General features: G+C 47.9%; 2 protein-coding genes across 2 annotated transcripts in view; one reads left to right on the top strand and one right to left on the bottom strand.

Annotated features, from left to right (window-relative positions):
* The window catches only part of T265_09909 (hypothetical protein), a gene marked incomplete at both ends in the record, with an annotated part of 4,298 nt that extends 3,902 nt beyond the window's left edge, over positions 1–396 (top strand). The window contains one exon of the mRNA XM_009176125.1: positions 235–396. Coding sequence (XP_009174389.1) covers positions 235–396 — 162 coding nt within the window. The remainder of the gene's footprint in view (positions 1–234) is intronic.
* The window catches only part of T265_09908 (hypothetical protein), a gene marked incomplete at both ends in the record, with an annotated part of 39,164 nt that overhangs the window by 3,252 nt on the left and 23,730 nt on the right, over positions 1–12,182 (bottom strand). The gene's annotated exons all lie outside the window — the stretch shown is intronic.

The raw sequence follows: 12,182 nt of genomic DNA, 5'->3' as shown, positions 1-12,182 counted from the left end.
CCGTCTGTCTTTGAACAGTGCGGGTGGAAGGTCATCCGGACCGGGAGCTCGGTGGCGCTTGAGGGAACATATGCAACTATGATAGCCTATATCCCTGCTCGGTGGCGCTTGAGGGAACATATGCAACTATGATAGCACACCTATATCCCTCGAACAGCGGATAACCAGGAGCTCGAAGAATAACAGCGCTGGTGAGTTTTGAAAATTTTCGCTGCAGGCAACACCCCACTTCAGTTGGTCGGGTCAACTGGTCAAAAGAAACCAGGTGTCAGTGAAATGACGGAACGGCAATTCACTCCCTACATTGTTGTGAGCGATGGGCTGTGCACTTTAAAGGACATTACAGCTGGTCTTCTACAGCATAATCGCTGGGAGAATCCAGCGGGACTGAATTGAACATCGACACCAGCCCACTGTCAGCAACAAATCCAGCGTGTGTTATCATTCTATCAACACGACGAAACACTTGGCCCGGATGGTCTGTGTCCCACACTCTTCAAAGAAGAGATTTGGAACGAAACAATATCATTGGAGGGAAGGTACTCGATTGTCATCCCAATCGTGACATCCTGGTAGCCGTGGCATCCAAGTTTGCTCCCGCATTATTTCCACAGGTTGGTCGATTGTCGAGAGAGATATTCGTGATAACCAATCTGGGTTCTTCTCTGCCCGAGAGTGAGTGGTACGAATGTGTGTGGCAAGCAGCGCCACCAAGACGTTCCACGTTGGCCCTTTTTGAATCTGTCGATGGTTAGAGGCTCTGGTGGTGTCCGGCGATCAAGAGTGTTCCAAATTTATATCCACTCAGGGCACTGTACTTGAACCATTATGGACGTGTACGAGTATACGTCAGGCTTTTGCCTGAGTTGACCACTTCCATTAGTGTAAGACAAGGCTGTCTTCTCTCACCCTTACTCTTTAGATTTGTTATTGATGTTCTGCCTTGAATTCCTCTACATGCCTCAAACATCGTGGATCAAATTGCTTCCGTGACGTTCGCTCACAAACATTGAATATGCAGACGACATTGCTTTCTTTGGTTCAGATCCTTTAGAAATGCAAACCACTTTAAACAGCCTAGGTATGTGCTTAAAACCTGCAAAGTGCTGCTACAAGACTGGGTGAGATCAAACCCAAACATCGTGCTTGTAGACGAGCCAATCGAGGTGGCAGATAAACTTGTTTACCTGGACAGTTGACTGGAAATGTGGTCACTTCTCGGATCCGGACCCAGGACATCTGCCAACCTCCGACACCTATGGCGCCGACGTGACGTCAGTTGGTGTGTCAAGGGCAGAGGTTACACTGCAACAGTGCGTTCCACACTGCTTAATAGATTAGAGATGTGACCTCTACGCGCGGAGAACGTACGTAAAATGTCGGTGTTTGATCATCGGTGTCTCTGGAACATGGGTCCAGCCGGGTGGGATTTGTAATGATGAGGTACGTCAGATGATTTTTGGATGAATTACGCACGCTTCATAGGTTTCACATGTACTCCGTATGCCCGAAAACCATCTGCCTCGCCGAGCTCTTTTCTCAACCCTATGGTGAGCGGAAGCGACCGACAGGTGGACAACAAAGTATGGAAACACTAACCGGTAAATTTAGTCGGGCCGGTAAATGCCGCCTCCCTGGATGAGGACCTCGGGACTCAACTCAACAATGGTTGATGGCACTGACAAAAACGACAGTCGCACAATCAGTGGCACTCGTGCATCAAGATTATTACCTTCGATGCATAGCTACCCAGTTCCCGAACTTAACGAACATGTCATCGTCTCCAAGGTTTGTCTGTACAAATCCAGCGTGTGTTATCATTCTATCAACACGACGAAACACTTGGCCCGGATGGTCTGTGTCCCACACTCTTCAAAGAAGAGATTTGGAACGAAACAATATCATTGGAGGGAAGGTACTCGATTGTCATCCCAATCGTGACATCCTGGTAGCCGTGGCATCCAAGTTTGCTCCCGCATTATTTCCACAGGTTGGTCGATTGTCGAGAGAGATATTCGTGATAACCAATCTGGGTTCTTCTCTGCCCGAGAGTGAGTGGTACGAATGTGTGTGGCAAGCAGCGCCACCAAGACGTTCCACGTTGGCCCTTTTTGAATCTGTCGATGGTTAGAGGCTCTGGTGGTGTCCGGCGATCAAGAGTGTTCCAAATTTATATCCACTCAGGGCACTGTACTTGAACCATTATGGACGTGTACGAGTATACGTCAGGCTTTTGCCTGAGTTGACCACTTCCATTAGTGTAAGACAAGGCTGTCTTCTCTCACCCTTACTCTTTAGATTTGTTATTGATGTTCTGCCTTGAATTCCTCTACATGCCTCAAACATCGTGGATCAAATTGCTTCCGTGACGTTCGCTCACAAACATTGAATATGCAGACGACATTGCTTTCTTTGGTTCAGATCCTTTAGAAATGCAAACCACTTTAAACAGCCTAGGTATGTGCTTAAAACCTGCAAAGTGCTGCTACAAGACTGGGTGAGATCAAACCCAAACATCGTGCTTGTAGACGAGCCAATCGAGGTGGCAGATAAACTTGTTTACCTGGACAGTTGACTGGAAATGTGGTCACTTCTCGGATCCGGACCCAGGACATCTGCCAACCTCCGACACCTATGGCGCCGACGTGACGTCAGTTGGTGTGTCAAGGGCAGAGGTTACACTGCAACAGTGCGTTCCACACTGCTTAATAGATTAGAGATGTGACCTCTACGCGCGGAGAACGTACGTAAAATGTCGGTGTTTGATCATCGGTGTCTCTGGAACATGGGTCCAGCCGGGTGGGATTTGTAATGATGAGGTACGTCAGATGATTTTTGGATGAATTACGCACGCTTCATAGGTTTCACATGTACTCCGTATGCCCGAAAACCATCTGCCTCGCCGAGCTCTTTTCTCAACCCTATGGTGAGCGGAAGCGACCGACAGGTGGACAACAAAGTATGGAAACACTAACCGGTAAATTTAGTCGGGCCGGTAAATGCCGCCTCCCTGGATGAGGACCTCGGGACTCAACTCAACAATGGTTGATGGCACTGACAAAAACGACAGTCGCACAATCAGTGGCACTCGTGCATCAAGATTATTACCTTCGATGCATAGCTACCCAGTTCCCGAACTTAACGAACATGTCATCGTCTCCAAGGTTTGTCTGTATCTCCCACTTTCCGGTGATCGAAACTGTAGCAGCTGGAACCATTCTACCCATGGCACATTGTTTATATCTAGTAAATTAAAAAGTCGACCTTTGGGCAATCATACATAGCGGCGTTCATGTATCCATAGAACCCGGGCTCGACGGCTCAGTGGTTAGGGCACGAATTTACTGGTCGAAAGACCCGTGTTTCGAACCCAACCTCTGCATTTCCACTTCTACCAAGGCTTGAGCAACCTGGCAGTATCCCATCCCTCGTGCTTCCTTCTGGGGACATGGCGGCGGAAGGATGTTAGGGCTGAACGATTAGCTGTTCATCTTTTTTATTATCCACAGAACTGTGGAAATTCGCGATTCGTCGGTCATATTTGACACCTACGTGAGGCAAAAATATGACCAGTGTACCTCTGGTCTGAAATATGGGTGTGGGTATGGAGCTTATACTTAGATGTCGGATCAGTCTTCTTGAGTACTTTTCTAGTAGTATAATGGCTTATTTGCCTGGCTTATCTGGAATGCTTTCTCATTTTCATCATTCAGACATCCAGTTAAGGCGGAAAACCGCTTATGGACCTGCGATCCAACAGCATTTGACGGTAGAATGACTTAATACCAGTTCATAAACTGAAAAGAATCTAAACTCTAGTCCCTACTGGAGAAAGGAATGGAGAGAGTGGGCATCCCTGACGGACACCGCTTTGTGTGCGGAAGCTTTTGGAGAGCTCTCCGTACACTCTCACACGTCCGGAAGTCTGAGAATACAAAGAACGTATGATGTTTACAGACCTCCGGGGCGTTCCTTGGTGGGCAAGCGTCTCAAGAAGAACAGACCGATCAAATGAGTCGAATGCGCCTCGGAAATCTAGGAATACTAGAATTGTGGGTCGCTTATACGTATGGCGTTGTTCTAGCACCTGACTCAGTGTGAAGATTTGGTCAACGGAACCCCTACCAGGCCGGAATCCCGCTTGCTGCTCTTGGGTCAGTATCTCACGAGCCACCGTAAGGCGACGAAGCACAATTGACGCCAACAGTCTCGTTACAACCGGAGTCAGGCTGATCCCCCTGTGGTTACCACACTCACTACGCGCCCGTTTTTTGAAAATGGGCACTATCTGCCCAGTTGTCTGGGACAGACTCCTTTTCCCAAATGCAAGCAAACAGATCGGACCAGCGCTGACTGACGACTTCACCCCCGTCTTTGAACAGTGCGGGTGGAAGGTCATCCGGACCGGGAGCTCGGTGGCGCTTGAGGGAACATATGCAACTATGATAGCACACCTATATCCCTCGAACAGCGGATAACCAGGAGCTCGAAGAATAACAGCGCTGGTGAGTTTTGAAAATTTTCGCTGCAGGCAACACCCCACTTCAGTTGGTCGGGTCAACTGGTCAAAAGAAACCAGGTGTCAGTGAAATGACGGAACGGCAATTCACTCCCTACATTGTTGTGAGCGATGGGCTGTGCACTTTAAAGGACATTACAGCTGGTCTTCTACAGCATAATCGCTGGGAGAATCCAGCGGGACTGAATTGAACATCGACACCAGCCCACTGTCAGCAACAAATCCAGCGTGTGTTATCATTCTATCAACACGACGAAACACTTGGCCCGGATGGTCTGTGTCCCACACTCTTCAAAGAAGAGATTTGGAACGAAACAATATCATTGGAGGGAAGGTACTCGATTGTCATCCCAATCGTGACATCCTGGTAGCCGTGGCATCCAAGTTTGCTCCCGCATTATTTCCACAGGTTGGTCGATTGTCGAGAGAGATATTCGTGATAACCAATCTGGGTTCTTCTCTGCCCGAGAGTGAGTGGTACGAATGTGTGTGGCAAGCAGCGCCACCAAGACGTTCCACGTTGGCCCTTTTTGAATCTGTCGATGGTTAGAGGCTCTGGTGGTGTCCGGCGATCAAGAGTGTTCCAAATTTATATCCACTCAGGGCACTGTACTTGAACCATTATGGACGTGTACGAGTATACGTCAGGCTTTTGCCTGAGTTGACCACTTCCATTAGTGTAAGACAAGGCTGTCTTCTCTCACCCTTACTCTTTAGATTTGTTATTGATGTTCTGCCTTGAATTCCTCTACATGCCTCAAACATCGTGGATCAAATTGCTTCCGTGACGTTCGCTCACAAACATTGAATATGCAGACGACATTGCTTTCTTTGGTTCAGATCCTTTAGAAATGCAAACCACTTTAAACAGCCTAGGTATGTGCTTAAAACCTGCAAAGTGCTGCTACAAGACTGGGTGAGATCAAACCCAAACATCGTGCTTGTAGACGAGCCAATCGAGGTGGCAGATAAACTTGTTTACCTGGACAGTTGACTGGAAATGTGGTCACTTCTCGGATCCGGACCCAGGACATCTGCCAACCTCCGACACCTATGGCGCCGACGTGACGTCAGTTGGTGTGTCAAGGGCAGAGGTTACACTGCAACAGTGCGTTCCACACTGCTTAATAGATTAGAGATGTGACCTCTACGCGCGGAGAACGTACGTAAAATGTCGGTGTTTGATCATCGGTGTCTCTGGAACATGGGTCCAGCCGGGTGGGATTTGTAATGATGAGGTACGTCAGATGATTTTTGGATGAATTACGCACGCTTCATAGGTTTCACATGTACTCCGTATGCCCGAAAACCATCTGCCTCGCCGAGCTCTTTTCTCAACCCTATGGTGAGCGGAAGCGACCGACAGGTGGACAACAAAGTATGGAAACACTAACCGGTAAATTTAGTCGGGCCGGTAAATGCCGCCTCCCTGGATGAGGACCTCGGGACTCAACTCAACAATGGTTGATGGCACTGACAAAAACGACAGTCGCACAATCAGTGGCACTCGTGCATCAAGATTATTACCTTCGATGCATAGCTACCCAGTTCCCGAACTTAACGAACATGTCATCGTCTCCAAGGTTTGTCTGTATCTCCCACTTTCCGGTGATCGAAACTGTAGCAGCTGGAACCATTCTACCCATGGCACATTGTTTATATCTAGTAAATTAAAAAGTCGACCTTTGGGCAATCATACATAGCGGCGTTCATGTATCCATAGAACCCGGGCTCGACGGCTCAGTGGTTAGGGCACGAATTTACTGGTCGAAAGACCCGTGTTTCGAACCCAACCTCTGCATTTCCACTTCTACCAAGGCTTGAGCAACCTGGCAGTATCCCATCCCTCGTGCTTCCTTCTGGGGACATGGCGGCGGAAGGATGTTAGGGCTGAACGATTAGCTGTTCATCTTTTTTATTATCCACAGAACTGTGGAAATTCGCGATTCGTCGGTCATATTTGACACCTACGTGAGGCAAAAATATGACCAGTGTACCTCTGGTCTGAAATATGGGTGTGGGTATGGAGCTTATACTTAGATGTCGGATCAGTCTTCTTGAGTACTTTTCTAGTAGTATAATGGCTTATTTGCCTGGCTTATCTGGAATGCTTTCTCATTTTCATCATTCAGACATCCAGTTAAGGCGGAAAACCGCTTATGGACCTGCGATCCAACAGCATTTGACGGTAGAATGACTTAATACCAGTTCATAAACTGAAAAGAATCTAAACTCTAGTCCCTACTGGAGCTGAGATGGTCGGATGAAAGACATCGGTGCATAGTCCAGCGATTAACTCAACTGTTGAAAATATTCTGTCCAGAGACCTAGTCACTGTTTCTTCACGTATTCCCTTCCCCATCTTAACCCTAATTGTATCGCTTGCAAATGGTCTGTGGTGTCCAGTTGATGCAGCTTGTGTGCATGTTCTAGCCTTATCCTTCTTGAGTTCCCCAGTTACGAGCCTCTTTGTCCAGGTAGATAAAAAAGATAACCAGTCAGCTGTAACACCCTTTCGGTGCCTAGCTGCCATGCCACGCGAAGGAAGCACGAGGGCTTGGATACTGCCAGGTTGCCCAAGCCTCTTTGTCCAACGTCCAGCTATTGAATTAATTTTTGAGCCCGAAGATATTCGGCATCCTGAATAGGAAAGTAGCGTTGACCGTTCATATCCATAGATTATTGTGTTAGGAAGCCTCATGCTGAGTGTAGCGGTGGTCATCTGTTCTTCGTTACGGTTAGTGTCCTGTGAAAAGGTTAACTCCACCAATGGTATGCTTAGGGCACTGGCTTGTTCCTTGGACTCGCGATTCCAATAGCCTTTCAACTGCTGAAGGGAATGTTACTGCGAATGCATAGTTAACCGGAACAGAATCTCGAGTTGCAAGTATTCCTGACCAGTTTGGGGGTCGGGTACGGGGCCTCATTGTCTATAACTAACAGCTGTACCGTCATTTTGGCTTTGTCGTCGCTTAAGAGTCGGAGACGCCAGGTAGCGCAATGGTGCCTACTGCACTGTAGAAAAACAAATGGCAATAAACATATCCTTGGAAAAGACGTTCGTCGTTATCATGGCGTCTCATGTCAACACTGGGACTTCTCACCAAGTCCTGCCTTCGATGAACCAACTTGTTTTGCTTGTGCACTAATATTCTTAGACTAGTGTGGTAGATACTAAGATAGCTGGTTCGCTGAATTAAAATGTGTTTTGGTGCATAGGGGAAGAGTGTTAAGTACTTCGACCACATCTCGCTCTTCTAAGAGTACGCAAAGGAACAATATATGACATTTTATACATACTCAGTCATGCGAGCAACCATCAGTTCTGCCATAGCCACACTAGTGGTAGCCGCAGCATCACCTGAAGTTCAAAACCGATAGCGACTACATGGCGAGGGTGCTTAAGCTTCGGTACACTGCACTTGGGTCTGCATTCCGCTGTGGGGAAATTTAACGGTTCTACCAGATCAAGACTGCATCCTTCGATTTACTTGAAGATACAAACTTCAAAAGTTATTATAACAGAGCCATAAATGGATTCGAAGCGTCGGGTGTGAGCGATTGCGTGTGGTGTTTGCCTGCCGCAAATACATGCAGAATTTCGGTGGTTAGATAAGGCAAAGGGTAGCTATGAGATAATAAAGACAAGATTTTTATGGGTTTTCCAATGTCCTCCCTGCTTGTGTGGTGTACGCGCAGATACAGGTGATGCATGTGGGGTATTATGCGCATCGAAGTGTGAAACACTTTTATGTTCATACCATTTGTGCATAAGCTGTAATACTGCTAGGTCACGGAACTACTAGGGTCCTCGACCAAATCCGTCGGCTCGAAAGTCTGACTGCAATTGTCAGCTCAGCATAAAGAACAAGGTGCCACCTGTATCCGCTGACCAATCTGATGTGAGAGTTTCCATGAATGACTGTTTCCTACATAACTTGGTGGACTTCCCAAATATACAAACAGTCGCGTCAAGATAAGGTCCAGTTTCTGCGGTCGTGGCTTATTTTGCACCCTAGCCAGCGTACTTGAACGGGGCACCGTCGATTTATGTCATGACTTACTGAGGAATAGGTTTGCCGGCAACACTCCAGGCACCCCGGCTTTGCTTTTTCATGACCTTTGCAATCTAAAGATAGGTAGTCGGGATAAACAGCCACTGAACAAGGCCATCATCGCCAGCGTTAGATCAGTTTATCATACTTCGCCACCAAATCATTGTTTGACCTCCCATGACTCATTTCCACTCTTCATATGGTTATCCGAAAACAGCGTCTATTTTTGGTTGCTGGAAGCAGTACCGCTGTTCCAGAATCTAACATTGAAAATGCGGACGATGCATCCTGTTGCAGGACGGAACCTAGCTTGGTTTTCGCAGATCTGCTGCCTCTATCTGTTCAGTCATCCTTTGAAGGATAAGACCAAAAAAGGCCTTCGATGCCACAGCTACCAGGTTGATGCCACGGTAGTTTTCACAGCATCCCCGTACCCTTTATGAAGATAAGAATATCTGTCGACATACTCCATTCTGCAGGCACTTTCTCTTCGTTCCAGATGGCACTGGCTTTGTCAAATAGGTCACCGGGGATTCTCCGTGTTCTTTGAAAATGACTTAATACAGACTGCCCGGTCCTGGTGGCTTCTCACATTTCCGTACCAATATTTCGTGCTTTATTTCTTCTTCCGATGGGCAATTGAGGTTTACATTCCATTCACCCGTATGTAATATCTTCACAGTCTGTGTTGCAAGAGGCCTACTGAATTGATCTTCGAAGTGTTTGGTCCATCTTTCCAGTCGACGTTTTCGCGAGTGAATTAATAAGCTTATCGTTTCGTTGATCAGTTCACTGACAATTGTGCACCTAGGACCAGTCGATCTTATAAATTGATATAGGCCACGGCTGTTTCTGGTAGCAAAAGCCTTCTCCATCTCCCGAGCTCCTAATGTCCACCATAGCTCTCGGGCTTTTCTTAAGCTCTTTACTATTTAACGTTTGCGGGATTTGCGTGCGCCGTCGTCTGCTGGAACGGATTTCCTTGCATCAGTCAGGACTTGTAATCTTGACGGTATCCAGTAGTCATTTAAATTGTCGCTGTCCACCGATGGCTGATGTCCATGTTGTCCAACGGGGTCTACGGTTGATTCGCAGTTGGTGGCCGCCAGGTTCCGCGAGGCAAGTGTTTATGCTGAAAGTTCCCACTGGTTAGAAACTGCCCATGGTCACACATAACTGCAGTCGCTCTCGGTTGTCTGTGCGACGAGCATAGACTCCGAGCTCAGACCGACTTGAGCATTCATAACGCCCGCGAGCATTGCCTGTTTACCAATATAACTTCGACATAGAGTACAGATAGTAAAAGCTCTCACTTAGAAAGGATCTTCTGGATTTAGCAGTATGTTTTATTGCTAATTGGTAATAGGCTGCGGGGTGCATAAGTTACGTCGGTCAGATAAGATAAAGATAAAGCGCTCAGCTGTAGCACCCTCCGGTGCCTAAGCTGCCATGCCACCCGAAGGAAGCACGAGGGCTGGGATACTGCCAGGTTGCCCAAGCCTAGACAGGGGAAGTCGAGTGGCGGAGGTCGGATTCGAACCGCGGACCTTCAGGTTAGTAATCCGCGCTCTAACCACTTCGGCCATCTCGTCGGTCAGATGCGATTAAATGACCCAGCAACGTTCGCTTGTGTGGTGGGAAGGGGTTGGGGGGAATCGGAAAACACAACGTGCGGACAAATGATACTTCGCGGTTTCCCAGGCCGAAGAAGCGGGTTTGGTTGGGGTACCTCTCTTTGAGTCTTTGACTCAAAAGTCTGACCCACAATGCAGTACGGGGACATAGGGTTCTGTTCAGGAACCACGTCCCTAGCCTCTGATTCAAAGGTCTGATTCACGAGGCAGCGGATAGTAGGGTTTGCTCTAGGGTTCCTTCCCTGAGCTCAATAATCTGACCTTTTCCTGCATCCGGATGGCCTACACCGAGGTCACAGGAAGTATTGCATTACTGTCTGAATTCTAATTCACGGGGTACCTTTTGAGTAGCACCGGACTCTGATCTTAAAAGTATTCTGACCGTATTAAATGCGGTATGGCTCAGTGGTTAGAGCGCCAAGTTACTGTGATTCGAGTCCGATGCCTCTCGAGGCCTACACCGAGGTCACAGGAAGTATTGCATTACTGTCTGAATTCTAATTCACGGGGTACCTTTTGAGTAGCACCGGACTCTGATCTTAAAAGTATTCTGACCGTATTAAATGCGGTATGGCTCAGTGGTTAGAGCGCCAAGTTACTGTGATTCGAGTCCGACCTCTGCCTCTCGACTTCAGTCCTCGTACTTCCCTTTAGTGACACGGCAGGTATTCACCGAAAGCGTGTTACAGCTGGACGATTTCAATTCACTAAATAATTCGCCGCCGCTCACGGTCGACTTTTGGGCGATTGGAGTGTGCGGTTTTTAGCGCCGAACTTTTCTAACCCGTCCTTCTTGGGGGAAGATAGCATCGACGTTTCCTTGAATATAAACATGTTTTGTCGCTTGGGGAAACACCTTGCTGCATTACTATTATCTCAGAGAACGGAACAACTTCACTCCCAGACCGCCTCGTAGCATGATCACTCGTAGTAACAGGTTTCGCTGCTCTCTTGTCCTTCGTGGCACGGTTGCACCTCATAGAACCAAGTCCCAGTCAGTGTAGCCCGCGGGAACATTGCAGCACTCAGGCCAGATCACCACGTCAAGGTGGCAGCTTTAGGTCGAGGTGCTTGATACAGTAATGGTTAAAAACTGGAAGTATCCCGATGTTTTTGCAATGTATTGATCACGTTTCCTATAAAAGTGTGGGCCGGTCAGCAACGCCGTACATTCTGCCATTAACAAACAAGTCACCAGGATGGTATCAGAGGTATCGGATAATGGTGAAAGGAAGAAGGCCTTCGCTGCGGAGTTATTCGGAAATGCCAACTGACCGGTTACAGACCATTGAACAGGGAAGCAAAACTGTAATCCGCATCGTAGTTACCAAAACTGGACACCGATCTTCTCCCGAACGGGTCCTCTTGAACTTTCCTGGCGACTCATTGACTCCACTCGTTCATCGGTCAAATCCAAGCAAATGTTACAAAGTGGCTCCACGAATTCCGCAACAGATCCCCCTTTTTTCAATACACGGAAAACGAAATTCTACGAACAGCACATACTACTTGCGTGCCTTCCCGTCAGTAGTATCATCTTTACACACCACCCCTTAAAGCTCGTTCGCATGCCATCGATTTTCATTTACCTCCGTCAGGTCGGCTTCGGCAGCGAGTCTGTTCGGCCGCTTTTCGGGTGTATCATGCCATTTGCGAAGCTGCGTCCAATTCACTACTTTCGATCCCCGACCATCTTGAATGGTATAGACGTTCCCCCGGCGGTCGGTGACGACACACGGCCCTTGCCATCGACTGTCCAGCTTCCGCGACCCCAGTCCACTCCTTCCAGGATTCTTGTGATCCTTCCACTTGACCTTCGTGCCTATGGGGAACGTTCGGACCTTTCTACTTACCGTTTTCTGCCTTCTCCTTTCCTGAACGGCGGTCAAATTTTCTCGAGCTCTCCTTTCTTCATCTAGCTCCTCCGGAGACAAGCGTGTTGCCGGCCACAACCTAATTTCCTGATCAACCGGA

The sequence above is a fragment of the Opisthorchis viverrini genome (assembly GCF_000715545.1).
Source record: "Opisthorchis viverrini unplaced genomic scaffold opera_v5_314, whole genome shotgun sequence".
Taxonomy (NCBI): Eukaryota; Metazoa; Platyhelminthes; class Trematoda; order Opisthorchiida; family Opisthorchiidae; genus Opisthorchis; species Opisthorchis viverrini.
Note: the sequence above shows the minus strand (reverse complement) of the source record. Positions and strands in the feature narration are given on the sequence as shown.